The sequence below is a fragment of the Pseudopipra pipra genome, chromosome 16 (assembly GCF_036250125.1).
Source record: "Pseudopipra pipra isolate bDixPip1 chromosome 16, bDixPip1.hap1, whole genome shotgun sequence".
Classification (NCBI taxonomy): domain Eukaryota; kingdom Metazoa; phylum Chordata; class Aves; order Passeriformes; family Pipridae; genus Pseudopipra; species Pseudopipra pipra.
Window position 1 is genome coordinate 16104718 of NC_087564.1, and position 24901 is coordinate 16129618.

Here is a 24901-nt window from a genome sequence, read left to right on the forward strand (position 1 = left end):
AATGATCTCTGATACCCAGCTGTCCCGTAGCCATGCAGCTGTTTGTCATTAATCCTGCCTGCTGTGACTCTGGCTGCTCACCTGCAGGTCACCTGAGCCCCCTTGGCTGCAGCCCCTCACAGGGAGTTCCCACCCCAGGGCCCAGTCCATCCCACCCCCAAAATGGAACCTGCTCTCCTGGTTCTTCACTGTTAATCCTTGGAGTTGGCTGTATACAGATGGCTGTTGCTGAATGGTCCCGTGGTACTGAGCTGCCCAAATTTGCCTCCCTTTTTCATTAATATCCCCATCAGTCTTTTCTCCGCCATTTCCCTCTTTCACCTGCAATTATTTCATGTTTTCTTCAATACTGTCAACAAAGATGTTGTCATAGTTCAACACTGTTCTGGTAACAGGTGATGCTGTGCAGGAACATCCCTCAGATGACAGGGTTAGTCTCTGTGAGCTCCCAGTCCCATTAATAAAGTGCTGTTGATTCTGTGTAATACAGGTCTTTAAGTTTTTCAGGAGAGCTAAATCAAATACCCTGTGGAACTCTAAATGTATTATGTCACCGACTTCCTTTATCAACTTAATTTGTAACCATATCAAGAAAAATTTATGAACTTTGATTAATCTATTTTCCACAAGGCTGTTTGACATTTTCCTCATCCATGGTTCCCACCTCTGCTAACCCACGGGCAGTGCCAGGGACACAGCTCCTGCCACTGCCCATCACTCCTGGCGTTAAACCAACTTCTCTCGTCTTCTAGAAATTCAACAGAATCGCAAGGCTTATTAAAATCCATTTTACATCTTCAGAAACCTTCTCAGCCTATTCTCTGAATGCTCCTGGGAGGAGGTTCTTTAGTCCTCCCGGTTCCATGTTTACACATCGCAGTCGCTGTTCAGCGTCCCCCCAGCTCCTGCTGGAATACAGGAGCCTATTTGTCTCCAAGTACAGAACAGAAGTATCTAATGAATAAATAATAATGTGTCACTTCTGCTCCATGACTGACAGTTGCCCTGTCGTGATCTGGTGGTGTTTTACACCGTCAGGAGACCTCCTTCGAACACAATGAAAGGATTCCTCCTTGTTTTGCTTTGACCTTTTGGTTACAGGTTTATTTTATCTGACTCCATCAGCTTCTCCCATTGACCACGTGAGTGTCCTGCTACTTCCCGTATCTAAATCCCTGATTTTTAATTTTTTTATTCAGTTTTCCATTCAGCAGGCCTAGCAGAGGCGTCAGGTGCAGGGAGGCACCTGCCTTTGCTCCTGAATTTTCCCCTGTTGGTTTTGTCTGGCTGGTTTTGGCTCTGCTGAGTGGAGGCATTAAGTTGGGCTGGAAGCGGCTGCCCTGGCCAGCCACCAGCTCTTCCCCCGCCTCCAGCTCTTCAGCCCTCTGAGTGAGGCCAAGCAGAGAATTTCCCCAAGGTGACAGCAAGATTGTTTCTGTTAGAAAGTTATTATCTTTAATTTTTAAAAGCGCCAAGCAAATGTCCCTGAGATTGCAATCACCCATGATGGAGCACTTTTTCTCGCTACTCATTACAGGCAGGTATTTAAGGAGCTGCTCATCCTGTTCCTCTGTCTGGTCGGTGTCTGTGATAGATTCTCATCAACACCCCAACGTGCCATCGAGCCCTTCTCCACAGTGCTCGGTCCAGCTCGGTGCCAGTGCTGGTGATGGTGTGGCTGTGGCTGCCAGGCTGCCCTCCGTGGCCACGCTGACCACCCTGCCCCAGCCCACTGACCCACCACCCCCGGCATGGCCCCCTGCCCCAGTGCCACCGGCCATGGCTCTGCCCAGGGGTGCCTGCTGGCTCTAGCACCATGGCAAGGAGAGCCCAGGGATGGCAGCTGTGCCAGCAGGAATGCACGGATGGGGACCATCAGCGTGGGCTGGAGGTGATAGAGGGGGAGACAGGGCTGGTCTGTACAGCCAGGCAGGTTTGGGGAGGTGGTGGAGAGGGGTTATTTGCTCTTTGTTACCTGAGAGCTGGGAGGTGTCGAGTTAACCTGTGTGATGGGAGCAGAGGGTGTGATGTGACGGAGGCACCTAAGGTGAGGTGATGGATGAAGGTGGAGAGGGACCAGTTACCTGTTTGAGACCCCCTGGTGGAATCACCAGGCTGCAGGTTTGACACCCAGCGAGCCTTTCTGCCAGGACAGCACAGAGCAGGGACAGCCCCCATGCCTGGCACTGCACTCACATGGGACTGGACACGTGCCTGGGCACGGGGCTCTGCGAGGGGTCGGGTATGAATGGCATCCAGGCACAGCCTCAGACTTGGGGAATCCCTGAGCCTCGCCTTGGTGGAGGATGTGCTGGATAAACGTGAATTACTGTCCTCTAATGGAGATGGAAATGAGGCTGGCTGGACCCTCGGGCTGCTCCAGACCCACGTCCTTGTGGCACGTGGCCAAATGCCACGAGCCATAAAAATCCTTCTGGACGCCGAGGGTCCCGTGCCACTGCCAGCTGGCACTGTGGCTGCAGGCAGCCGTTCCTCCGGCTCCAGGGCTGGTTGGAGAGTGTCCGGGGTGGAGCTGTGCTTCAGCTCGCTGCCACCAGCTCTGCTTTGAGCACAGGGTGCAAAATTCACCCTCCTGGGAGGCTGTGGTGTTTTCTGGGCAAAAATCACGACTTCTGGGGTGCGTTAGAGAGCTGGTTCCCTCACTGCCTGCGAGCAGCACGTGATGAGTAAAATGTATGCTGTGAACAGCTCAGAAAGAGGCATTTTACTGCTGCATAGGCGTGGTGCAGAGCCTGTCATCTCCAGAGCTGTTCCCGTGTAATAGAGGTGGAAGGCTGAATTTGAATGAGGCTCAAGTGGGTTTTTTCCCATGCAAGGTCACCAGCTCCACACCGGCTGTAAATAATTAGGGCTGGCTAATGAAGGCTGCGAGCCCTGGTGCTGGGACTGGTGGCTGGGGATAGCTGTGGTTTGGGGAGGATGCCCACAGATGGATGCTGGATCCTCTGGTCCTCAGGGAGGGGGGGACTGGCCGGGAGGTGCCAGTGCTGATGTTTGCTGGAGCAGCCAGGGAGCAGGGAGAGATGCCCGGTTCTGCTGCCGAAAGCTACCTGGACTTTGGTAAATCCCTTCTCTCAGCATGAATTTTGCCCTTTGTAAGGTGAGACCAGGTGGATTCATTAGTGTTCATCTCACATGAATCTGGAAAAGTCTGCCAGCACTGTGACCATAGGTCCACAGGGTGAAGACCCTCCTGTGCCCACTGGCGCAGCCCCCCTGGGCCATGCTGTGCTGTGGCACAGTGACTCAGGGTGAAGGGCCAGAGGTGGAGACCTGTGATGCTCAGCCTTTTGGGATGAGGTGAGGTGAGGGAGGTGAGGCAGCTGAGGCATTAAGCTTCCTCAGTGCTTCTTGTGTCTCCATGGTTCCTGTTCACATGGGTTTCACCATGGATTTTTAATGAACACAGTGTGCACTTCATGAATAGACATTAACCTCCTTTTTTGGGAAAATCAAAAATGCTCTTAAAATTACATAAATGCACTAACCCATAAGTCTGGGGGAGGGAGGGCTGGCTCACCTGCTGCCCTGCCCAAGGGGTCCCACCTGTGTGGGGGTTCATCCCTGCCTCACCTGCTGATGAGTGTCACTGGCTGACTCACAGCATTGGCAGGATGCAGCTGCCAGGTATCCACTGTCATTAACAGGGCACTGACAGGAGCTGGGGGTGGGTTAGTCCAAGGTGCCCACCCATGTACAGAGTCCCTGTGAAGTGCCCTTGGGGAGGTGAGGAGGGAGCAGCGCTGTGAGCTCAGTGAAGGCTTTCTCCACACGTCTGTGATGTTGGAGGAGGTGGGGAGGCTCCTGCCCACTGCCCCACTCCCTGTCAGGAAGGGTGGGCTCCTGCCTGCTGCTCCACTCCCCACTGGGAAAGGAGGGCTCCTGCCCACTGCCCCACTCCTGTGAGGAAGGGCTGCTGCTGGGCTACAACATCTACAACCCACTTCAGTCTTTCAAATGACCCTCGGAATCAGATTCCTGGAGCTGGTGGCTGCATTTTGGGTTAGTGCTTGGTGTGGAGGGGGGGTTTTCATGTCCCTCCTGAGGGTTCTTGGGTGGGTTTGCTTTGGCTGACTCTTCAGGCTCAGCTCCAGAGGTTTGGGTAGCTTTCCTTGGAGTGAGGACCCAGGAGCTCTGCGCAGTCCCACGCAGGCTGTGAGGAGCCGTGGCTCGTTCGGGGAGTGCGGCAGTGGCAGCTCGAGATAAAGGCTCTGATTAAGAAGACACCTGCTGTGATAAAGAATGACAGTGCCGGGGTGACAACGGGTGCCTTCTCCCCCGGCGTGTGTGTGCTGACAGCTCTGCGGCGCGGGGAGGAGCCGAGGAGGAGCAGGGGCTGCGTCCCGTTCCCAGACCTGTTACACAACCCTGCTGTGAAACACCCCTCGTGTCCCAGCCGCTGGGTCAGCCCGGGACACCGGGGATGCTGTGGAACGTTCTGATTCTACACTGGTGTGACCTTCCAGCCATCTACCTGCAGCAGGTATTTAACAGTGTCTTCAGGAGGAAAAGTCCAGGCCAGAATATCCTGCATGCTTGGAGCTGTCCTGTGTCCTTTGGTCCCTTCTAACCCAAAACATTCTGGGGTTCTGTGATTCTATGATCACTTGCCCAGAGGAGAAGGAGTGGAGGGTCTTCTCACATCAGGCTTTTGGTCCCTTTTGAGACGTGTCAGGACCTCTGGGCTTCACTCATCCCCTGCCCCTTGCAGGAATCCCTCACTCACTGAGGGACTGTGAGGGACTGTGCTGGAACATAGTGGGGTTTTTCACAGTCGTAGTGGGCAGAGGCAGGAGGAGGGATCGTGGCTGCTGGATGGGTTATAGCACATGATGATTTTCTCAGATATCGCCTTTCTCTTATCTCTGGACACCACAATCTACAGACAAACCTCGTGCTGGTGGGCAGCAGAGGAGGGCTGAGCCATTCCCACGTCAGGTCTTTGGCAATGGTAGTGTTTTATTGTGCAGAACCATAAGGAAGTGCCAGGGCAGGTGTGGGAGTGGGGCAGCTCTTTGTGCCATCCTGCCACGCTCCACAGGGCTCTGGGTATTTGCTCTTAGCCAAGTAGTTCGTATTGAAGGAGGAGAATTGGGCCTGGACAGGAGCCCCAGGGTGGGCACAGAGAGAGAGGAGGGACATGTGACCTCCCAGCCTTTCTGGGAGCTGCTGGGCACCCTCAGGGGTGTTGGCATTGGTGATGTGCCCCATGGGACTCAGGCACTGGAGAGCAGTGGCAGAAGGTGGCATTTGAGGGTGACATTTTGGTTTGTGCCTCTCAAACCCTCGCATTTCCAATTTCACTGGTGATTTGGTAATTGTCCCCTAATAATACCTTTACTCTCAGTTCGTGCCTGGAATCACAAGGGGAGGGGAGAGCACCCCCAGAGAGGTTACCAACAAGCAGTGAGCCATTTGAAGTATTCCTGATTTTAATTTGTTGAAATCAGCATTGGGTTGTGCTGCTGGCACCAGTGAGCTGCTCATGTCCTGCAGAACTTCCCCTGGTCCCAGGGATGGCACTTCTGTCCCCCTGGTGGGGCTGGGCTCCCTCCCAACACAGAGCAAGAACTCCTGGGCCAGGCTGGGGATGCTCAGCTGGAGGTTAAACAACAACTTAGGGTTATTTTTGCAGCTGTCAGAGTATGTGATGGATCAGCATCACCGATTGCATCACACAACGTCACCGCACGAACATTGCGAGGGGCTGCGGGAGTCATCGGCCGCCTTCCCCGGGAGCCTCCTGCCCCGGCCCGGGCCGCTGCCTGGCTGGGAAAGGTCACTGTCACTTGGCAGATTGTGACCTCCCGGCGGCTGTTCCTGCCGCAGCCCGGCTGTGTGTCCCGGCCACCTGAGCAGTCATTCCTGCCGGGATGCAGGGCATCCTTGCCAAATCCTCCATTTGCCTGAGCAGCCCGCAGCCCTTATCGCGGCGCAGCAGCTGTGCCGCCCGGCGGAGCGGGCTGGGAGCGGGACCCCGGCGTGCAGCCGAGGGAGGCCCCTCCAGATGGGGACGTGCTGCTCCCCCCTGCCCGCCCGGGCTGCTGCCGGGGGCTGGGAGCCTCTCGGAGCCCCGAGGCTCCTTCTCCCCGTGCCGGGAGAATCTCTTGTCGCTCCTCAGCACGCTCCAGCCGAGGATGAAAGTGTTCTCTGTACATCAGTCTTTGGCCTTCTCGCCAGCGTGAGAAGCTGGAGAAGGATCAGAGCGATCGCGCCTTGCATAGGAAGCAGGAAAGCTGCAGCGGGGTGTGAGACCTCTCGGCTGGGGAGGAGCCGGAACCGCGGCTTCTGCTTCTCTCACCCGGCGTCAAAGTGTGGTCCTGTGAGGGCACCGCAGAGAAGTCGGGGGAGGTGGTGTGCATGTTTTAAATAATTACAGATAATAATATTAAATAGGATCTTCTCTGCATATTGCCCCAACCTGCCCCAAGTCCCACCGCTGCCATCCCCCCCCTCCGCCCGCAGCAGCTCCTGGGCAGGGCCCGCCCGCTCTCCCCCGCGGAGCCGATCCCCCCGATCCCCCTGATCCCCCCGACGGAGCCCCGCTGCCTCCCCCAGACGGGTCCGTCTGGCTGCGCTGGGAATCGCGGCTCGCTCGCGGCTGAGGTGACAGACAGACAGACAGACAGACAGACGTGCCGGCGCCCCCGCACCTGAGCCATCCTGCCCCGGCACGGCCCGTCTGGGGCACCCCGGGCTGGGGCACCCCGGGCTGGGCACCGCCGCCACGGAACGGCCCCTCTGCCACTGCAGCGTGCAGGGGACGGCTGCGGTGACATCGGCCCTGGGGGAGCTGCTCTCCACCGCCGCGGCCCAGCACTGGGGCCGTGCCTGTGACACCGCCCGTGCCGCTCACAGGAGGGGCTCGGCGGCAGCCCCGTGCCTTAGCCTGGGGCTGGGCAGGGTACACAAGCTCAGCCAGCCTTTAGAAATTACTCGCCATGTCACTTTGAACAGATCTCCCCTCCAGGATGAGAAGTCTTCCAGAAAATAGGAGAAGCAGAACATCCCATGAGCTCCCAAGTTGGTTCCTGGGTGTGAGCTCAGCCCCGCTGGTGGCACAGGCTCGGCAGCGCTGCCTGGGCTGCGACAGCGCCGTCACCTCCCGCGCAGAGCCTGGAACAGGCTGTGAAATCCCCGGCTCTGCACAGCTCCAGCTGAGCACCAAAATGAGCAGATGCTTGTGATCTCTCCAGTGCTCCACTACCCATCTGTAAACTGGGGATAACAGAATCATAGACCCATGGAATGGTTTGTGTTGGAAGGGACCTTAAAGCCCATTCAGACTCACCCTTCTGCCATGGGCAGGGACACCTTGCACTAGCCCAGGTTACTCCAAGCCCCATCCAACCTGGCCTTGGACACTTCTAGGGATGGGGCAGCCACAGCTTCTCTCTGCCAGGACCTCCCCACTCTCACAGGGAAGAATTTCTTCCCAATATCTCATCTAACCCTGTTCTGTCAGTGTGAAGCCATTCCCCTTGTCCTATCATTCCATGCCCTTGTCCAAAGTCCCTCTCCAGCTCTCCTCAGGGCTGTTGTTCTCCATCCATTCCCCATCCAGCTCATGGTCCACACTGCCGGTGCATCATCCAGAGTGGGGCAGGTGGGTGCTGTCAGCACTAACCAGGTGGAGCTGCTGGGCTGCAGCTGGGACAGAGCTATTAAGGGGCTGCTGCAGGCACAGGTCTCCCTGCAGGAACATGCAGGGCGGAGCCATACTGAGGGCAAAGCCACATCCTGGGCACAAGCTGGAGATGAAAATAGGGGAGTGAATCTGCAGAGACAGCCCCAGGTAAGTTCTGGGGGGCTGGTGCTGGTGGAACCAGGGTAGGCAGCCTGGCATGGTCTTACTGTCCTCGCAGCTGGTGGCAGAGCAGCACCTGGCTGAGCAGCAGCAGGATGGGCTGTCTCTGTGATTGAATGCAAAAGAGGCAGAAGATAGAAAGCATTGTATGAGTGGTGAAGCTCTGTGTGCCATCATCTCAAGGGCTTTCCTATGTTCCTCCTCTCCCCCTTAGAGCTCTGTTTGGCTCCTGGAAGGGCAGAGGCATGGGGAACTGGAATTGTTTTGCTCCTGGAATGGCAGGGCTACCATGGAACTGGGATTGTTTCACAGACCAGAGTTCTTCCAGCAGAGTACTTTGTGCTTTGAGCCAGGTTTGGGAAGCTGGGGAGGTTAATGGCCAAGGTGAGGGTGTGAGCAGCTCAGGGACTGTGAAGCAGTTTGCCTGGGTCTGACCCACATTGGAGTGGAACTGGTTTGTAGCTGGGAAGGGGGTCCTGCTCCCTGCCCTGAGGGTGGCTGGATTGGAGCCTGCAGTGCTGGGGCTGCAGCGTGGGCAGAAACAGCAGAGCTGGAGACAGAGGAGTCCCACGGGCTGCCTGTGGGCAGGGGAGTGTTTCAGATCTCCAGGGCAGCTGGTTGCCATGTGTTGGGGTCTCTTGGTGCTATAAAATCCCAAAGTGATGGGTAATGGACAAGATGTACCATCCCCTGTCCCTGCCCTAGGCAGAGAGCCTGCTGCTAGTCTGGTACTGTCCAGGTGTTCCCAAGGGCAGAGCTCTCCCAAAGGCACAGGGCGGGGCGAGTGCTGTGCCATGGGAACGGCTCTGGATTTCTGGGCAGATCAGGAAGGCAGCTTTTATTTCTTAGAGGGAGAAGGTGAGGTTGGCGTCGCTCACTTGTTCACCAGCAAAGTTCTCTCCTGGTGCTCTGTCTGGAAGGAGAGTCCCTTCTTGTTCTCCAAAAAAAGCCAAGAGTGAAACTATGGTGCTACTCCCGAATGTCGCTTTCCCCATCTGGGCCGTTGGAGCCGCTCCCCGGGGCTCGCTTCCCTCCCGCAGATGGTGAGGAGGCGGCTCAGCCTCCCGGCAGGCAGAGCTAAATCCGGCGGTGCTGGATGTGCCGGGACCCGCGGCACCCCCGGCCCGGGGCGAGCCCGGCACCGGCGGGGAGGGGAGCGGGGACCTGCGGCTGCAGGATGCCAGCACCCACCTCCTGCACCAGCAAACCCAGAAGCACGATGCCCACTGCATTCCCTGGAATAAATAGGCTGTGATGGATCGAGGCCCTTTTAGCGCATCAGCCAAAAACTTCAAATATTTATACCAGGAAGATGTGACAGAAGTATAGATATATTTAAAAAAAGGCAGGTACTGGAGTGGCAGTCACGTATTTGAAGTTCAAATGCTTACCTTCAAATCGATGCTATAAAAGAGGGAGAATGTAATAAATTTAATATCAGTTTTTCAGGGAAAACAACCTGCCGAGCCTCCTCCCAGGCTAAATGTGCTTTAAAGATTGACTGTGCAGCTGTAATAACTATTGATGAACTGTAAACATGAAAAGATTCCCCTGCTCCCGGCCTGTCAGGAGCATTAGGGTGGAAATGCTCTCTGCTCCGCTCTGGAATGACTCACCGAGGCCTCGGCAAATGTGTTTATTTGTAAAGATCCTTATTTCAGAAATAGTGACCTTTTTAATGCCTCGTGCAGTGAGCTTGGAAATTCAAAATTGCCTTTTGGCAACTGGCTCGTCTCGCTGCAGCTCTGACAGTGCTTTCCATGACGATTTACATATTTTTAGTCCTGATATTCCGCACAGTGGGGCTCCTTTGGAGAATGATTTGCTTTTAGCAGCCCTCAAACTGCAGTGCTGGGCTGAGGCCAGGCTGTGCTGAGGGCACAGAGGGGCTCACTGCCTGCTGGGCTTCTCCGGCACTTCCCAAACCTCTGCCTCTGAGCCCCCCTGAGTTTAGTAACACCTTCCTTCAAACATGGGCTGTAGTGTTGGTCACAAATTTGAGCAGCTGCTTCATCTTGAAACAGGGAATACTGAGGGTGGGGAGGCCCTGGCACAGGCTGCCCAGAGCTGTGGCTGCCCCATCCCTGGAAGTGTCCAAGGCCAGGTTGGATGGGGCTTGGAGCAACCATAACCAGTGATCTCGTCACTCTGTGTCCATGGCCTGTCCCCTTGTTTGAGTCCTCACTGGTGCCACCAGGTACCATCCCAAGCACCCAGAGCAGCGAGGGGGATGCAGTGGCACAGCTCGGGGCTGGAGCAGGGGCAGGGCGGGCAGTGGAGCGTCTCCATCCTCACCCTTCCCGGCGCGGCGTTTCCAGCAGCTGTTCACTGCTCAGCCGGCTCCTTCCCCGCGTCTCCCCGAGCTCCGGGATGTGCCTGTGCTGGATGGGAAATGCCGTGGCTGTGATCGGTTATTTACCGTTCCTGGGGCCTGTGACTAACGCTGCTGCCGTTGTTGGGGGACGGGCGCTGGCACTGCTCCTTTCTGCTGCTGCTGCTCAGCCCAGTGCGCCGGGGAAGGACGTTTGGATGGTTTTCTGCTGTGTGTTTGCGCCTTTATCAGTGCTCTACAATTCTGTGCTGCTGATTTATATTCAGAGTTATGAATATCTCCTTTCTACTCTTTGTTGGGCCTGTTTTTATTTTTATAGCTGTTTACATATTAGCCAGGCAGTTTCTATACCAATACAAACTCCCATCGTGGTGATGGAGTTTGGGGCAAAACACTCTTAAATCATTCTCCATTCACAGTCGTGCTTTTATGCTTAAATCCATTCTCCTAACTGATTTGGCTTATAATTGTTTTCTGCTCTGTGAATTGACCTCTCAAAGCACTGGGAGTCTGTGCTGGTGCCTTGGACTTGCCTCTGTGTGCCCATAAGAAGTGTAATCAAGCCGTGATTGCTTGGACTTGAGCTGCAACTAGTTTTTAATTCTGTGATCCATTCCCCTTCAGCTGTCAACACAGAGTCGAAAATAGCACTCCCCTGTGCTGGATGCCACGCTTCACAGCTATGAAATTGTCATTTATAGGTTTTTTAGAAATTCAGAGGACATTTTAATACTGGTGAAGTGAAACCTCCAGCTCCCCATCATAACGCAGCTTCTCTCCTCCTTAGTATAAATAGGTGCTTAAGCAGCCTGGGGATGATCCGGCCTCTGGCACAGCTCGGGGTGTGAGCAGACAGCGGAGCACCCACTCCTACAGACTCTCTTGGTCTGAATTACTGGCAGCTTGTTTAACCAGAGGATCTCAGGTTTTACACTCTTGACTCTTGTTTTTCCCTCTGGTCCCATCTGGGCAGTTTTTATCATCAGTTTTCAGTGTTCTGGCCATGAAACACCACGTGGGTCATACTCACTCCTACAAATGAGTGAGTCTGGATCCTTCTGTTAATTGTCCAGCTGGTGGCTGAGATGGTAGAGTCATGGAATCACAGAATGGTTTGGATTGGAAGGGACCTTAAAGACCAGGCACTCACACCAGTAGTGGACTGTGAGCTTCTGCCAGCTCTAGCCAGTTCTCAGGAGTGGTGGGAAGGAGAGGATGGAGATGAGCCCAAGTCCCCTTTCCCAAACAGGCACAAGCTCCCATGGTGCAGGACGGACCCACTTTCCCCAAATCCTGTTAGCAAAAAGCTGTGTGGTCCAGGAATGTCCAGGGCTGAGCTGGCCATCCCTGTTACAGCCAAGGAGGAGGCTGGAAGGCAAACCCTTCCCAGAAGCTCATCAGTTAACCCGAGTGAATCTAAAATGTTCATTAAACAAGGAAGAGGGGGATCCTGCTCTGGCTGCACGGACAGAGGTCCTGGTGCCTCAGGCACTGGGATGCTCAGCTGGGGCCAGGGCTCCTGCTCTGCCCCATCTCTTACCATCAACATCTCCAAGCAGGCAAACAAACAAAAGATCATTATTTTTTTTAATTGCTAAAATTGTATTAATTTAAACAGATAAACTCAATCAGTGAAGCTCATTAATTTCTAGCACATGGCTTATTTACGCTGATTCTGGCTGCTCCAGTGCTCATTGCACTCTCATAGGAATGTCAATTACTTTTTAAAATAAAAATCAATGTTTATTCACTGTTAAAGATAAAACATGAAATGATTTCCTTAGACATGCTGATGAGTGCTCTCCTCCCCAGCACGATGTGAGGGCTCCCGGCATCAGCAGCTGCTGCCCGTTGCCATCGCTGTGCCACAGCGGGGACAGCAGGGAAGGGCCACCCTGGACCCCCACACTCACCTCAGCCCCCTGCACCTTCCTACCCGGTCCCGGCATCTCCCAGGAGCGCGGTGTGTCCCTGCCATGAGCTCCAGAAATGTAGAAGGATGGAAAGAGGAAGGTGGCAAGATGGAGGGAAGAAGGAAGCCCCGGGGAGCACGAGGGGAGCCCCTGGAAGCAGCTCCAGAGCGTTACCTGACTATTTTTCTAATGAGAAAACCCAGCTAAACCCTCGGAGCGGAGGGCTGGAAATTACCCATCAGCTGCAAACTTTTTTCTCCTCCTCTGTTATTCAGAATTGTTTTGCTTTTCTGAACTGCCTTGTGTAGGTTGCACCAACCCCACAGATTCCAGAATGGGAGATGATGAGTCACTGTCAAAATGTAGATTTTTTTTTTTTATTTTTTTTCCCTTTTAGCACCACCGAGGGAGTGCAGTCCCTGTGCCACGCGCCGATTGCTGGCACCTCGCGGACTGGAGCTGGCGGGAGCTCCCAGCCCTCCCTGGCGCGAGTGCCAGGCTGTGCCCGCGGTGTCCCCCGTGGGGATGCCCGTCAGGGGCATTTGCTGCTCCCCACACCCTGCTGAGCTGTCGGGAGGCACGGGGGGCTCGGTTCTTCCCCCCGGTGTGTGTTCAGGCGTGTGCTCGCGCTGGCCTTGGCGTCCGACCGGCACAGCGGAGCCACCTCTGCCGCCTCCTCGCTCCTGCGCTCCTTTCATCTGACTTGGGTTTTTTCCACTGTTATTTTTTTTTTTTTTTACAAAAACAGGAAAAAAGTCCTTCAGAACAAGCATATCTGTGTAGGTGCCTCTGCTCAGCCACAAACCACCACCGCAGAGAGGGGGAGAGGGTGTGAAGTGGAGATGGAGCCAGATTACGCCGGTGCCGCGGTGGGAAGCTGGTGTGGGGCTGCCGGGGTGATGGGGATGTGCTGCAGGAGAACTCAGTCCTGAGGAGGAGGATTCCTCCCACTGCCAGGTGCTGGGGAGCCCAGCACCCATCCCGACATGGGGAGATCCTGGCTAGAGGGTAGTGCAGAGCTGGGGCTTTTGTTGAATGAACACACAGGTTTTGCCTTAATTCAGCCACTCTCCAGGAGAGTTGAGGCCAGCAGATGCTTGTGTGAGGAGGCAGGTGACAGTAACAGTCTGAGGAGTCACAGATGATGGCCAGGACAGGTCCCTCACCTGGCTCCCCAAGTCTTCCCTGCTAACCCCTGGGGGTTAGCACCTCTTGTCTTTGGCTCCAGCAACAATTCCAGCTGTGTTGCTCTGAGCTGTAGGTCAGGGGTCTGTAGCCATCCCACCAGCCTTCCCTGATGCTTTTCTAAGCTGCTGTGTGTCTTTGAAATTGGGCTGTGTTGAAAATTCAGCAATGTGGGAGGCAAACAAGGTGCTGGGGGGGTTGCTGGGACCCCCACAGCCCTTCCCAGGGGTCAGGAGCTGCTCGATGCCACCCACTGAGCCCTTCACAGTGGCCACTGGGTGCTGGCCATGGCTAACAAAGACTCAAAACCCCAGGGCTCTGCAATCTCACACCAGGGACCTTGTGCAAAGAGCCTCAGGATTCCTCGCAGAGCCTGGAGCTGGGGAAGAGAAGGAACACAGATGAATTTCTTTCCATCTCTCCAAGCATCTGGGAGGTGGGTGGGAAGTAAAAAAAGATGAGCCCTGAAGTTTTAATTCCTTGGAGATATTTAGGTATCTTGCTCTTGTTACTCAGGGAGTGCAGACCCTGAGCATCTCTGGGATGTGCCACAGGCTCCTACCCCAGCACTTCCCAGCTCAGCTCCGACCTCTGGTTCTCCAAAATATTATTTTTCAGAGAACTTAGATCACAATGACTGCCATTGCCTCCAAATGGGTTTGGTGTAATGTAGTGTCTTTAGGAAGGCCATTACTGGAAACCACAACTTGGGAGATAACTCACTTGGATTTATTGGGAGGAGTAGAGAGCTGAGGGCTGGAATGTGACCTTGACTCCCCCTGGCTGAGCCAGAATTAGGGAAGTGAGGAATTTTGTTCTCATTTAAGAGCGGTCTTAGCTCATCCTCCCCAGCCTGAGTCTTCCTTTGCACACACTAGTAACACCCAGAATGGTCCCTGAAAAACTGTTCCACTGGATGAAAAGTAATGAGATTTTAACACCGTAACTGGAGCTCTTTAGTCTTCTGGCTCGCTGGGCTGGGATCGATATTCTTGGCCATATTTACACCATCGTACTTCCCTTGCAACCCCCTCCCTGTTCCCCCCGGCCCTCTCTGGGGAAAAGGGCTCTGAGAGGAAAACGACCTGAGATCAAATCAATTAATTGCCTCTGCATGCGCCGATAACTGCGGGCCGGGAGCTCAGTGCAGGCAGCCAAACACGAGTGAGCAGAGCAGGGGAACCACAGCGCCCTGCCCTGGGGGGAGCAGGGGCTCTGGGGGGAGCGGGGGCTCCGGGGGGAGCCACCACTCACATTATCCAATGTGCACTTGGTGGAGCTCCCAGCTGGGGGGGATGAAAGGGATCGAAGGATTCTGCGGAGTATGGGATGCAAACAGCCCTGTGGGTGAGGCAGGAAGGGAAGGGATGCCTGTAGAAAGCAGTGACTGCAAAGTGTGCTGGACGAGTCCATTGCTTCCAAATCGAATCTGGTGTCACCTAAAGACAGGGCTCACTGCAGGGAGCCTGGAGCTGCTGGGCAGGGACACGCTGCAGGTACCACACAGCCCACGGTCCCACTGCTGACACGTACAACGTGCCCTAGAAGATTTCCCAGCTGGAGAGGGCTTCCCTGCCATGCCTGCAGGTTCTCAGGGCAACCCTGGATTAAAGTGAGACCATTGCATGGAGAGTTTGACCTGCAGCTGGGTGAAGGTGGGGCAAAGCATGGGTGGATGTGCTCTGCTCCTGGCCATGGGTGTGTAGCTGCTGTGAAGGGTAAGGAGAGAGGTAGCACCCAGCTGGTGGCAGAGGTGGGGTTGCTCACACTAACCCTGCCATGACCAGGTACCCCTGGCACCCCAAAAGGCAGGAGGGCCAGGGAGAGGCAGAGCAGGAGACCCCAGCTGGGGCTTGGTAGTCTCAGCTCCTGATCAAGCTCCTCCAGCTGCTCCTCTCTCTGGAGCAGCTCAGTTGTCCGTGTGGAAGATGCTGCAGGGGAGTCAGAAGGTGCTCTGGCTTCATGGTGGAGGTTCTAACGTAGCCTGGGCAGGGTGTGCAGTGCCACAGCACACAGCAAGTGTTTGAAGAACACGCTTGTCCCTGTGCCACCATGAGTGTCTTGGTGGTAGAGAGCACAGCTCATCCCCAGTGCTCCTCTTCCCACCTGCTCTGCCTGGCTCACCCAGGCACTTACTCTGGTGATGTTGCTGATCTGTTCACTGACTTGTTCAGGCTCAAAGTGCCACCTCAAGGGCTGTGCCTCTCTCCCTGGACATGGCAGCAGCATTTCTCACTGCCAACGTGTCCATGTTGGCCACAGGAGAGCACTGAGGCAGTGGTGGGTTGTGCAACTGCAGATGCTTTTCTGGAAAAGAAACAGGGATGTAAAATGGAAGAGCTGTGGAATGTGGCAAAGGATTACGTTGCAGGCTTTGGGGCTGGCACATCTCCAGCTGATTCAGAACATTGTTCTTATGTCTCCTTGCTGGTGCCTGTTGGCCAGGAACCATCCCAGCCTGTCTGTGGGTCTGGGGGAGCCCAGCACGTGTCCTTGCATGAGCAGGCCGAGCTTGTCAACCTGCTGGATGCACTTGGGGGTTCTGGAGCAGAACCCAGCTGGAAGATGGGACGGGCAGGTGTAGTTCCTCTGTGCTGCCCGGTGCCGGGGCGGGCCAAGGGAGTCAGCAGGTCGGGATCCCTGCACAGCCCCGGGCTCGAGGCAGAGCCGGCTGCTGCCGTGCTGGGCTCCGGCAGGGAAGTGTGGAGATCAGCCAAGCTGCCTAATTGGGATTCATACTAATAGGGAGAGGAAATTAGGCAGATCCAGCACCGAGACAGCCGAGCAGGGAGCGAGTCCTGGCGGCAGCGCTGCCTGCACTGGCGCTCGCCTGGCACACGAACCAACCCCGGGGTGTGATTCACTCTCACAGCCTGGGGCTGCAGCACAGGCACGGCCAGCGCCTGGGAAAGGACTCGGGAGCAGGTTGGGATGTGCTGGAACCACCAGCCTGGTGTGCTTCCAGCTGAGAGAGGGGTCTGACTGCTGTCAGCATGGGGAGAGGTGTCTGGGGTGGGAGGCAGCAGCCCCCCGGGCCAGCGTGAGCCACACTGGTGCCGTGCCCAGGGCTGTGCCCACCACTGGATCCACACCTGGGGCTGGCGAGGTGTGCCCAGGCGAGGCCTGAGCAGGGGCTGAGGCTGCAAGTGCCCAGAGCAAGTGGCTGAGCCATACCTGAGCCAGGACACATCCCAGCGAGACACCGTCCCAGTGAGTCCTGCTCTGGCCAGCACTGGAGCAGGGCATCCTCTGCCTGAGCTCACTGCTGTGGCCTTGGATCTGGCAGGGTCAGAGGCAGCCAGGAGCAGTGATCCAGGAGCAGGTAATCTGGCATCACTGCTGCCTCAAGTTCTTGCTAAGGAAATGTGAACAGAGCAGGAGACTCCAAGAGCTGAGGACCTGGACAAAATCCAGTTCTTTGCTGTCCATGATGTGGTATTGCTGTTGTAACCCAGGCCCAGCTATAAAGCTGGGAGAGGAATACCTGGAATTTCATCTGCCATCACTAGGGGATGGGGAGCTGATGGCTGAGGATGTGCCATGTAGCCCAGCTGACCCTGAGCAGCTGCTTCATTCACCCCCAGAGCCATTTCCAGCCACAACTCCCTGAGGCAGGACTCTATCCTCAGGGAGCATTTTGGAGGTCAGAGGGGGCTTTTTGGGATTTCAGCCTTGTTGTGGTATGTGTTTGGAGGCTGAAGTTGTGTGTCAGGTGGCTCAGCATTGTCATGGCAACGAGCATCAGTTGATGAACAGAGGGAATAAAGGAGCCAAAATAAATGTCAGAGCGTGAGATAGTTGCAGTGGAGCTGGGGCTGCCCCCCTGCCCACCCCCTCCCCCTGGGCGGTCGGGCACGTTGCCCTGCCTGTGCCCATTCAGAGCAGGGCTCAGTTGGTGCAGCCCCACTCTGGCAGTGCCTGATGGCTGGAGAGCAAAGGGACACTTGGGGGGTGACTGTGGGGTGAGTGGGGCAGAGCCTGCTGGCTCTGGATACTGGGAGAACGTGGGTGGAAACCAAAAGCTGAGAGGAAGAGGAGGCTGGGGGCTGTGCTGTGCAGCTGGTGTGTCCTCGCTGTGCCCAGTGCATCCCCTTCTCCCAGAGTTCCCAAAGCAACGGGAGCAGGCGGTTCTCCCTCGGATGCCGTGTCTCCCTCTGGATGACAGCTTGCCTCCTCCAGAGTTTCATCTCCAAGCTTTAATTGATGCCTGTCACGACGCTCAGCTCCCCTGAGCGCAGCCTGAGAGCGTGCAGGACACTGTGAGGGTGGGCTTCTCCTGCCTGGAGCCCTGTCCTCTGGGGATACGTCCTTCCTGGTCCCATGGGAGAGGGGACAGAGACAGCATGACCTGATCACGTTCTCCAGTGCCACTGTGATGAGGGGGCTCCCCTTTCTCTAGGGAGATGCTGCAGTTCCTCTCACCTCACCTTGCCCCTTCAGAGGAGTCCCAGGCTGTGCCTCAGTTTCCCCATTTAAAACACCCAGGCCTCTGGGCTGCTGCACATCCTGCAGAGCTCCAGCCAGTGCAGGGAGGTCTGAGTGTTTCCTGGCTTGTGTGTTCCCAGGAACCTTCCGAGGAGTGTGCAAGAAAATCGACCACTTCCCTGAGGATGCAGACTACGAGCAAGACACGGCCGAGTATCTCCTCCGTGAGTTCTGCTTCCCCACAGTGCACATTCCCTGGGCACCCCCTAACCCCCCCTGCAGGGCACCCCCATCCCAGTCCCCCAGCCTCACCCAGCAGGTCCCCCCAACCTGCTGGCAGGAGGCTGATGGGTCGCAGCCCCCCTGGCTGCCCGTGCAGCAGCAGTGACCCTCAGGTTACCCGACACAGCCACGTGTCAGTGGCACATTTGTCTGGCACTTGCCGTCCCCATGGCCAGTCCCAGGAGCTGCTGCATGGCCTGAGCTTGTTGGGGTCCCCCCAGAGGGGACTGAGACCCCGTGTGTCTGTGGTGCAGCACTACAGGGGTTTGTATTCATGCTCTGTTCTTGCTGGTGTCCCTGTTCCCAGAGTCTCCAGCCAGGCTGGATTTGCTGGGAGAGCACAATGAGCATCTGCCACGTGCTCTGCAGTGGCAGCCAAGTGCAGGGAGACAGGAAAATCAAAGTGGCAGCTCTCCTGGGAAAAGCAGGTTCTCCTGTCTCTGGTGTGAGCAAACCCTCAGGGCAGAACCACACAGAGAGTCACAGAATCCTGGAATGGCCTGGGTTGGAAGGGACCTTAGTATTTAAATATTATCTAGTCCTACCTCCCTGCCACAGGCAGGGACATCTTCCACTAGACCAGGTCACTCCAAGCCCTGTCCAACCTGGCCTTGGACGCTTCCAGGAGTGGGGCAGCTACAGCTTCTCTGGGCAACCTGTGCCAGGGCCTCCCCACCCTCCCAGGGAGGGATTTCTTCCTTATATCTAACTTAAATTTCCCCTTCCAGGGCACAAGATGGGGACCCCTGAGGCTGGGTGAGGTTGACCCCCCAGAGTAGGGGCACAGTCCCTTCAGTGCTCTGCAGACACGTGTGTGAATGCCCTGGGACACCTGGTGACAGAGCCTGGACACAAATGACACGCCCCAAAGTGCAAAGCCACACGGGCAAGGACTGCCCAGCCCGTCAGCAGCCACATACGTGTGTGACAGGCTGTGGAACCTGCACAGCTGAGGGTTCATTCCAACACCTGTGTTTCCAAACAAGAACATATGGCAGCAGGAGCACGTGGCAGCCTTGGAGGCGGTGGCAGCCCTGGGTGCTCTCTGAGCCCCTGGGGCTGGGAGGAATCCCAGGAGAAGGGCCCTGTGCCCAGTGCCCAGTGCTCAGCCCCAATCCCCTCCCTGACCTAGCTACTGTTCAGCCAGATGTTGCTCTGAACTCCCCAGTTTCTACAGCTCTGCTCACCAAACAGAGAGGGGAGGGGTTTTGATGGAATAGGTTTGCAGTTTTAGGAGATTAGCATTGAAATTCTCCCACCCCCTCCCACATTTAAAGTAAAAAGCCTATTTTAAAGCCCCCAGAATGGCATTTTAATGGGGCCTCTCTGTATTTCTGTGCTTTAATAACAGCCCTAATCGAGGGATGAGAGCCCAAACCAAGGCACAGTGTATTTTTGGTGCAGCAGGTAGTGATTTGCTGTATTCATTACTCTCTACTGTCATTTTGGAAGCTGATCAGTTCAGGAAAGACCCTTCTTTGTGTAGGGCCTGGTCAGTGACTCCCAAGCATGCAGAGACTGGTGCTGCCAGAGCTGATCCTGTGGGATGGAGCCCAGTGCCGGGGCCACGGCATTGTGCTGGGCTCCAGGGGCTCTCTGTTCATTTTGAAAATGTTCCTCTTCTACATCAGAAAATTACTTTTTGTTGAACTTGAGGTGTATTAGTTTGCAAATTTTGGCTTTCAAAGCAGCTGTGACAGTTTGGGCCCTACAGGAAAGGTTTCTGACCCTGTGGTTGGCAGTTCCTCCCCAGCCTGGTGAGACCTGTGTGGTTTCTGCCACCCCAGACTCCAGAGGCACATCCACAGCTGAAAACTGTGGGTGGTGTGTTTGGTAATGGGAAGGTAAATTGCTGGTGCTGAGTGTGTGACAAGGCTGGAAAAAATAGCCTAGGAGGTGGGGGGAAAAGAAATTCAGGGATTAAGCTGTTCTTGTGGCTGGAATCACGAGGCCTGCAGGGCTGGTGTTGGGATCTGGAGCAATAGCGATACTGGGAAGAAATTCTCCCCTGTGAGGGCAGTGAGGCCCTGGCACAGGTTGCCCAGAGAAGCTGTGGATGCCCCATCCCTGGAAGTGTCCAAGGCCAGGTTGGATGAGGCTTGGAGCAACCTGGGCTAGTGGAGGATGTCCCTGCCCATGGCAGGGGGTGGGATGATTTCCAAAGTCCCTTCCAACCCAAACCATTCCAGGATTCCATGACAAGCAGAGGATGCATAGTGGGGACCTGTGCTGGGTCTCTCCACCCTCCTGGCAGCCCCAAACATGCCCCTGCACTGCTCCCTCCCGGGTGCAGGCATTGGGGGGGGAGGTGTTGGCAGCCCCCACCCCAGGAGCTGATCCTGCCCTGCTCCCTGTCCCACAGGTGCAGTGAGAGCATCCAGTGTCTTCCCCATCCTCAGCGTGGGGCTGCTGTTCTTCGGGGGCCTGTGTGTGGCCGCCAGCGAGTTCTACAAGAGCAAACACAACGTCATCCTCAGCGCCGGCATCTTCTTCGTCTCCGCAGGTAGGAGCTGCCGGGGGGCTCTGCCAGCCTGGGGGGACAGGGGCGACTGAGAGACGGGGCGTGGGTCCTTCCAGGCCATCCACACAGATTCTGGGGTTTGTGAGCTGTCCCATCCAGGTGGGAAAATCCCCACTGCAGGGATAAACCATCAGGGGTCTGTGGCCTTGGTCACCGTGCTGGACAGCACTTCAAGTGTCCACCCTGCTCTGTGCCAAGCAGGATCCGCGCAGGTGCTGCAGCCTGGGAAGGGTGGCAGCTGTCCCACTGGGGGATTACCCAGCCCCCAGACAGGTCTCAGGGGGGCCTGTTGGTCAGCAGGCACTGTGCTGGCAGCAGCAGCACCAGGCAGAGGGGCTGCCGCAGTCCTACATGGAAATCACTCTCTGGAGAGGCCGTTCCTGCTGGATTACTCATTTCTCTGTGCTGTTCCCCAGCACTTCCCCTGATTATTGTGTGACAATGTCTTTGTCTCAAGAAACTGCTCTATTTTGTGTTTTTCTTCTCCCCACCAAGAGACAAATGACTCTCCCTCCTTGGCTGGCAGGAGCTGCTGATGCAGATGAGAAAACAGCAGAGAGAACATAATCGATTCATTAAGTAAATCCGGGAATGCACCAGCCACTCCCCAGCCCTGCAGCACAGCCCCACTGGCTGCTGGCAGGGCACAAACTGCCCCCATCTCAAATAAAACCTCCAAGCTCCAGCAGAAATGGAAAGACCTGGAGCCATTCCAGCTTCCCTGTGCTCCCACGGGTCATTGCAAGCTGGGGTTTGTGCTGGAGGGATCCTTTTGTGCCCCTTGGGATGTCTCTGCTCTGGCCACAGACCGAGCTCCTGTGGTTCTGCTCAGCAAAGCAAAGCACAACGAGCTCTTGAAATGTCCTTTTTCTAAACAAAATAGTGGTTGTTCCTTCTAACCTTCCAATATCCAGGAACATACAGATATACTCGGTGTTATGTAGTTATACTGGGATAGCAGAGGTCTGTGAGGGGGTTTGGCCCCAGTGTGCTGGCAGGGGGCTGGTGCCCATGGGGACACATCCTCCCATCCCGCTCCTGCCACTCAGGTGAGTGCCTGTCCCTCGTCCTCCCCTGCAGGTCTCAGCAACATCATCGGGATCATAGTCTACATCTCGGCCAACGCGGGGGACCCGGGGCAGAGCGACTCCAAGAAGAGCTACTCCTACGGCTGGTCCTTCTACTTCGGAGCCCTGTCCTTCATCATCGCCGAGATGGTGGGGGTGATTGCTGTGCACATGTACATCGAGAAGCACCGCCAGATCCGCGCCAGGTCCCACTCAGAGCTGCTGAAGAAGTCGGCTTTCACCCGCCTCCCCCCCTACAGGTACCGCTTCCGCCGGCGGTCCAGCTCCCGCTCCACCGAGCCCCGCTCCCGGGACATGTCACCCATCAGCAAGGGGTTCAGCACCATCCCCTCCACCGACATCTCCATGTTCACCCTCTCCAGGGATCCCTCCAAGGTCACCATGGGGACACTGCTTAACTCGGAGCGGGACCACGGTTTTTTACAGGTCCATAACTCCATCCCCAAAGAGTTCAAGGAGTCTTTGCACAACAACCCGGCCAACAGACGAACCACGCCGGTCTGAGGCGGGCAGGGCTGTGGGCAGGCTGCATGGCATCACCCTTGTGATGGTGTAACCCGTGAAACCCCGTTTTTAAGGACAAACCCAGAGGCTCCCCAAGCCCCTGCCTGCGGGGCTGGTTTTTCACTCCTGGAAAAGCCACCGGCCGGGCCAGGTGGCTGCGGCCACGGGGGGACGGGACCCCCGGTGGGGAGGGGACAGGGCCGTGCTGGGACCCTGGCCCTGGCGCCCCGCAGACTGAGTGGGGTTCCAACCCCCCGGGACAGCGGCTTCCCGAGGTCTCCATCGTTCGTGTGATCATAACCGCAGTGTTCCCGTAGCTGTGTGTCCATGGAAATGCTGGCGATAGCCCTGTCCGTGAGAACCCTTAACCCGGTAGTTACACTTAAGTGGAATCGCCTGGAAGTCCGGAGCTGGAAGCACTGAGTTGGTGCCGGAGCGATGCTCGTGTTCCAAACCCCCTTCCCTGTCGTGCTGGACGGAGTGCTCGGGCTGGGTTCCTCTATGGCGTTTCGTGCATGCATTAAATAGCTTGGAATTCAATTTTGTCATGTCGGGTTGGAAGAAACATCCTTTTGCAATTTTCTGTGGTCTTGAAAGGGCTTTTTTCCTTCCTGCCTTCCTTCCTGCCTTCCTGCTTTCCTGCCTTCCTTTCTTCCTTCCTTCTTGCCTTCCTTCCTTTCTTCCTTCCCATGAAAGGACTCAGGAGCAGAATTTCTCCAGTGACTGGTAGCAAGTATCCAGCGTTTAATTCACCTCTAATGTTGCAAGAAAATGAATTAATTCCCTACAGTTGATACACAGCAGTCAGAGATGACTGTCTGGGCACAGCCAAGGAGGCAGAGTGTGATCGTGGTGCTGCGGGAGCAGCTGGGGCCGGCTGGGCTGCGGCCGCACGCGGATGGGGGGATTCCCTAATGGTTGGGAGATCCGTGAGAAAAACAACAATAAAATAGTCCAGTTTGGCAAGTTCCTTGGCTGCATAGGTCACACTGACCCTGCTGTGGGCACCGAGGAGCGCGCACCGTGGCTGGCAGGGAGGAGGGAGGTCAGTCTGGGAGTGCCAGGGCACATGTGAGCAGGTGGGGGTTTGGCTTTAAACTCTCCCGCTGGACCAGAGCTTGTCTAAATGGAGGCAATTTTGAAGCAGCTGGTCTGTGATGATGTGTCACTTAATTGAAATCTTATTTAATGTTCTGACAGAAGTGATGGATTCCCACGAGGTCCTCGGGGGTGATTTGGGGGCAGTGAGACTCCCGTTTACTCTGCTCTTCACAGAAGGGAAACATCTGGTGCCTGGTGTGTGTGTCTTTGAGCAGCCCTGCCCTGGGTCTCCCACCCAAAGTAAGAGTGTGGCTGGTCACGGGTCACATCCTAATTCCATCTGGGAATAACGGTCGGGTCACTGTGGGAAACCTGGCACAGGAGCTTTGCTGGAGTGAAATCCTTCCTGGAGCTCTGCAAACGGCCCAAGGCAGGGCCATCTGCCCCTCAGCACAGGGCTGCAGGCACGTTCTTCATAGAATCCCAGAATGGGTTGGAAGGGACCTTAAAGCCCACCCAGTCCCACCCCCTGCCATGGGCAGGGACATCTTCCACTAGCCCAGGTTGCTCCAAGCCCTGTCCAACCTGGCCTTGGACACTTCCAGGGATGGGGCAGCCACAGCCTCTCTGGGCAACCTGTGCCGGGGGCTCACCACCCTCATAGGGAAGAGTTTCATCTGCCTCCCCCTTATTTGCTGTTATTTTGAAGGGGGTTGTTCTGAGAAGGCTGATTCAGATGATAATTAGGCCTTTTAATTGCCTGTAGTTGCTGATTGCATGTGTTAAAAACAGTCAAGGAAGAGTAGCACCCGGATCTTAGGGCAATATTTAAAAACAAAGTAGTGAAAGGGCTGGAAGCACAAAACGTGGAATAGAACAGAGTGGAACAGTTCAGCCGGGAGGGACCTGCACTGACCCTCTCAAACTGCCCGACCAAAAGCTAAACCATGGCCTTAAGGGCACTGCCCAAATGCCTCTTCAGCCCTGTCAGGCGTGGGGCACCGACCCCTGCCCAGGCAGGGAGCGAGGCCCCCGTGGGCACAGAGGAGTGGGGTCAGTGCCGACCCCGCTCTCCCAGCACGGCCGGGCCGTTTGTTTGTGGAGGCAGAGCAGCCTGTGATTGAAGGTGTTTACTGCCACGTGTAATATCTTTCCTTTGTGCCCATGTCTTTCCCCTGGAAGAGAAAATCAATACCCGGGCTAAATCTGGAGGCTTCAATATTTCTCAGAGAAGTGCAAATCAATATGGATTTCTTAACAAGTTTAATTTCAATACCTGAAAGTGCACATTCTGCCTATTTCCTGACCTTTCCAATCCTCAGGGGAAGAAGATTAAAAAGATTTGTTCAAATTCAACGAATTGAATCAGCAAATGCCCCATTACCTTGTTTTCTTTCCGCCAGCCCTTGATAAACAGTATGATAGCCCATGGTCTGCGCGGGGCTGCCGGCGCCGTTCCCAACGCCAGCCTCGCCAACCCGCCAGCGAGGGCAGGCCGGGCACCGATCCCATGGCAGTGCCTGGAGTCGCCTTCACCGTGGGCAGGACAGCCCAGGTGGTGACAAAGGAGCCCGGTGTCATGTGCAGATACAGCTTCTTGGAGTGCCAGCAGACCCACATCCCACCAGCAAGCCCGATCCTCCCCTTGCTCCCGAGCAGGCTGATTTATGGTGCTGCAGTGCTCTATATTTATCCTACAATGGCTTTGTGCAGTGTTAGATCATCGTGGGAGCACTGTAAACACTGCAAAATGAACATGAGCGTGTGGGCTCTTCTGGCCAG

The 24901-nt window shown here is 55.8% G+C and overlaps 1 protein-coding gene across 2 annotated transcripts in view; it reads left to right on the forward strand.

Annotated features, from left to right (window-relative positions):
- Nucleotides 1-23048, forward strand: part of CACNG3 (calcium voltage-gated channel auxiliary subunit gamma 3) — a 28198-nt gene extending 5150 nt beyond the window's left edge. For both annotated transcript variants that reach the window (XM_064673467.1, XM_064673466.1), the window contains 3 exons: nucleotides 17824-17907; nucleotides 20328-20468; nucleotides 21567-23048. In XM_064673467.1, the coding sequence (XP_064529537.1) occupies nucleotides 17824-17907; nucleotides 20328-20468; nucleotides 21567-22078 (737 nt within the window). In that variant the 3' untranslated portion in view covers nucleotides 22079-23048. The remainder of the gene's footprint in view (nucleotides 1-17823; nucleotides 17908-20327; nucleotides 20469-21566) is intronic.
- Nucleotides 23049-24901: the final 1853 nt, after the last annotated feature.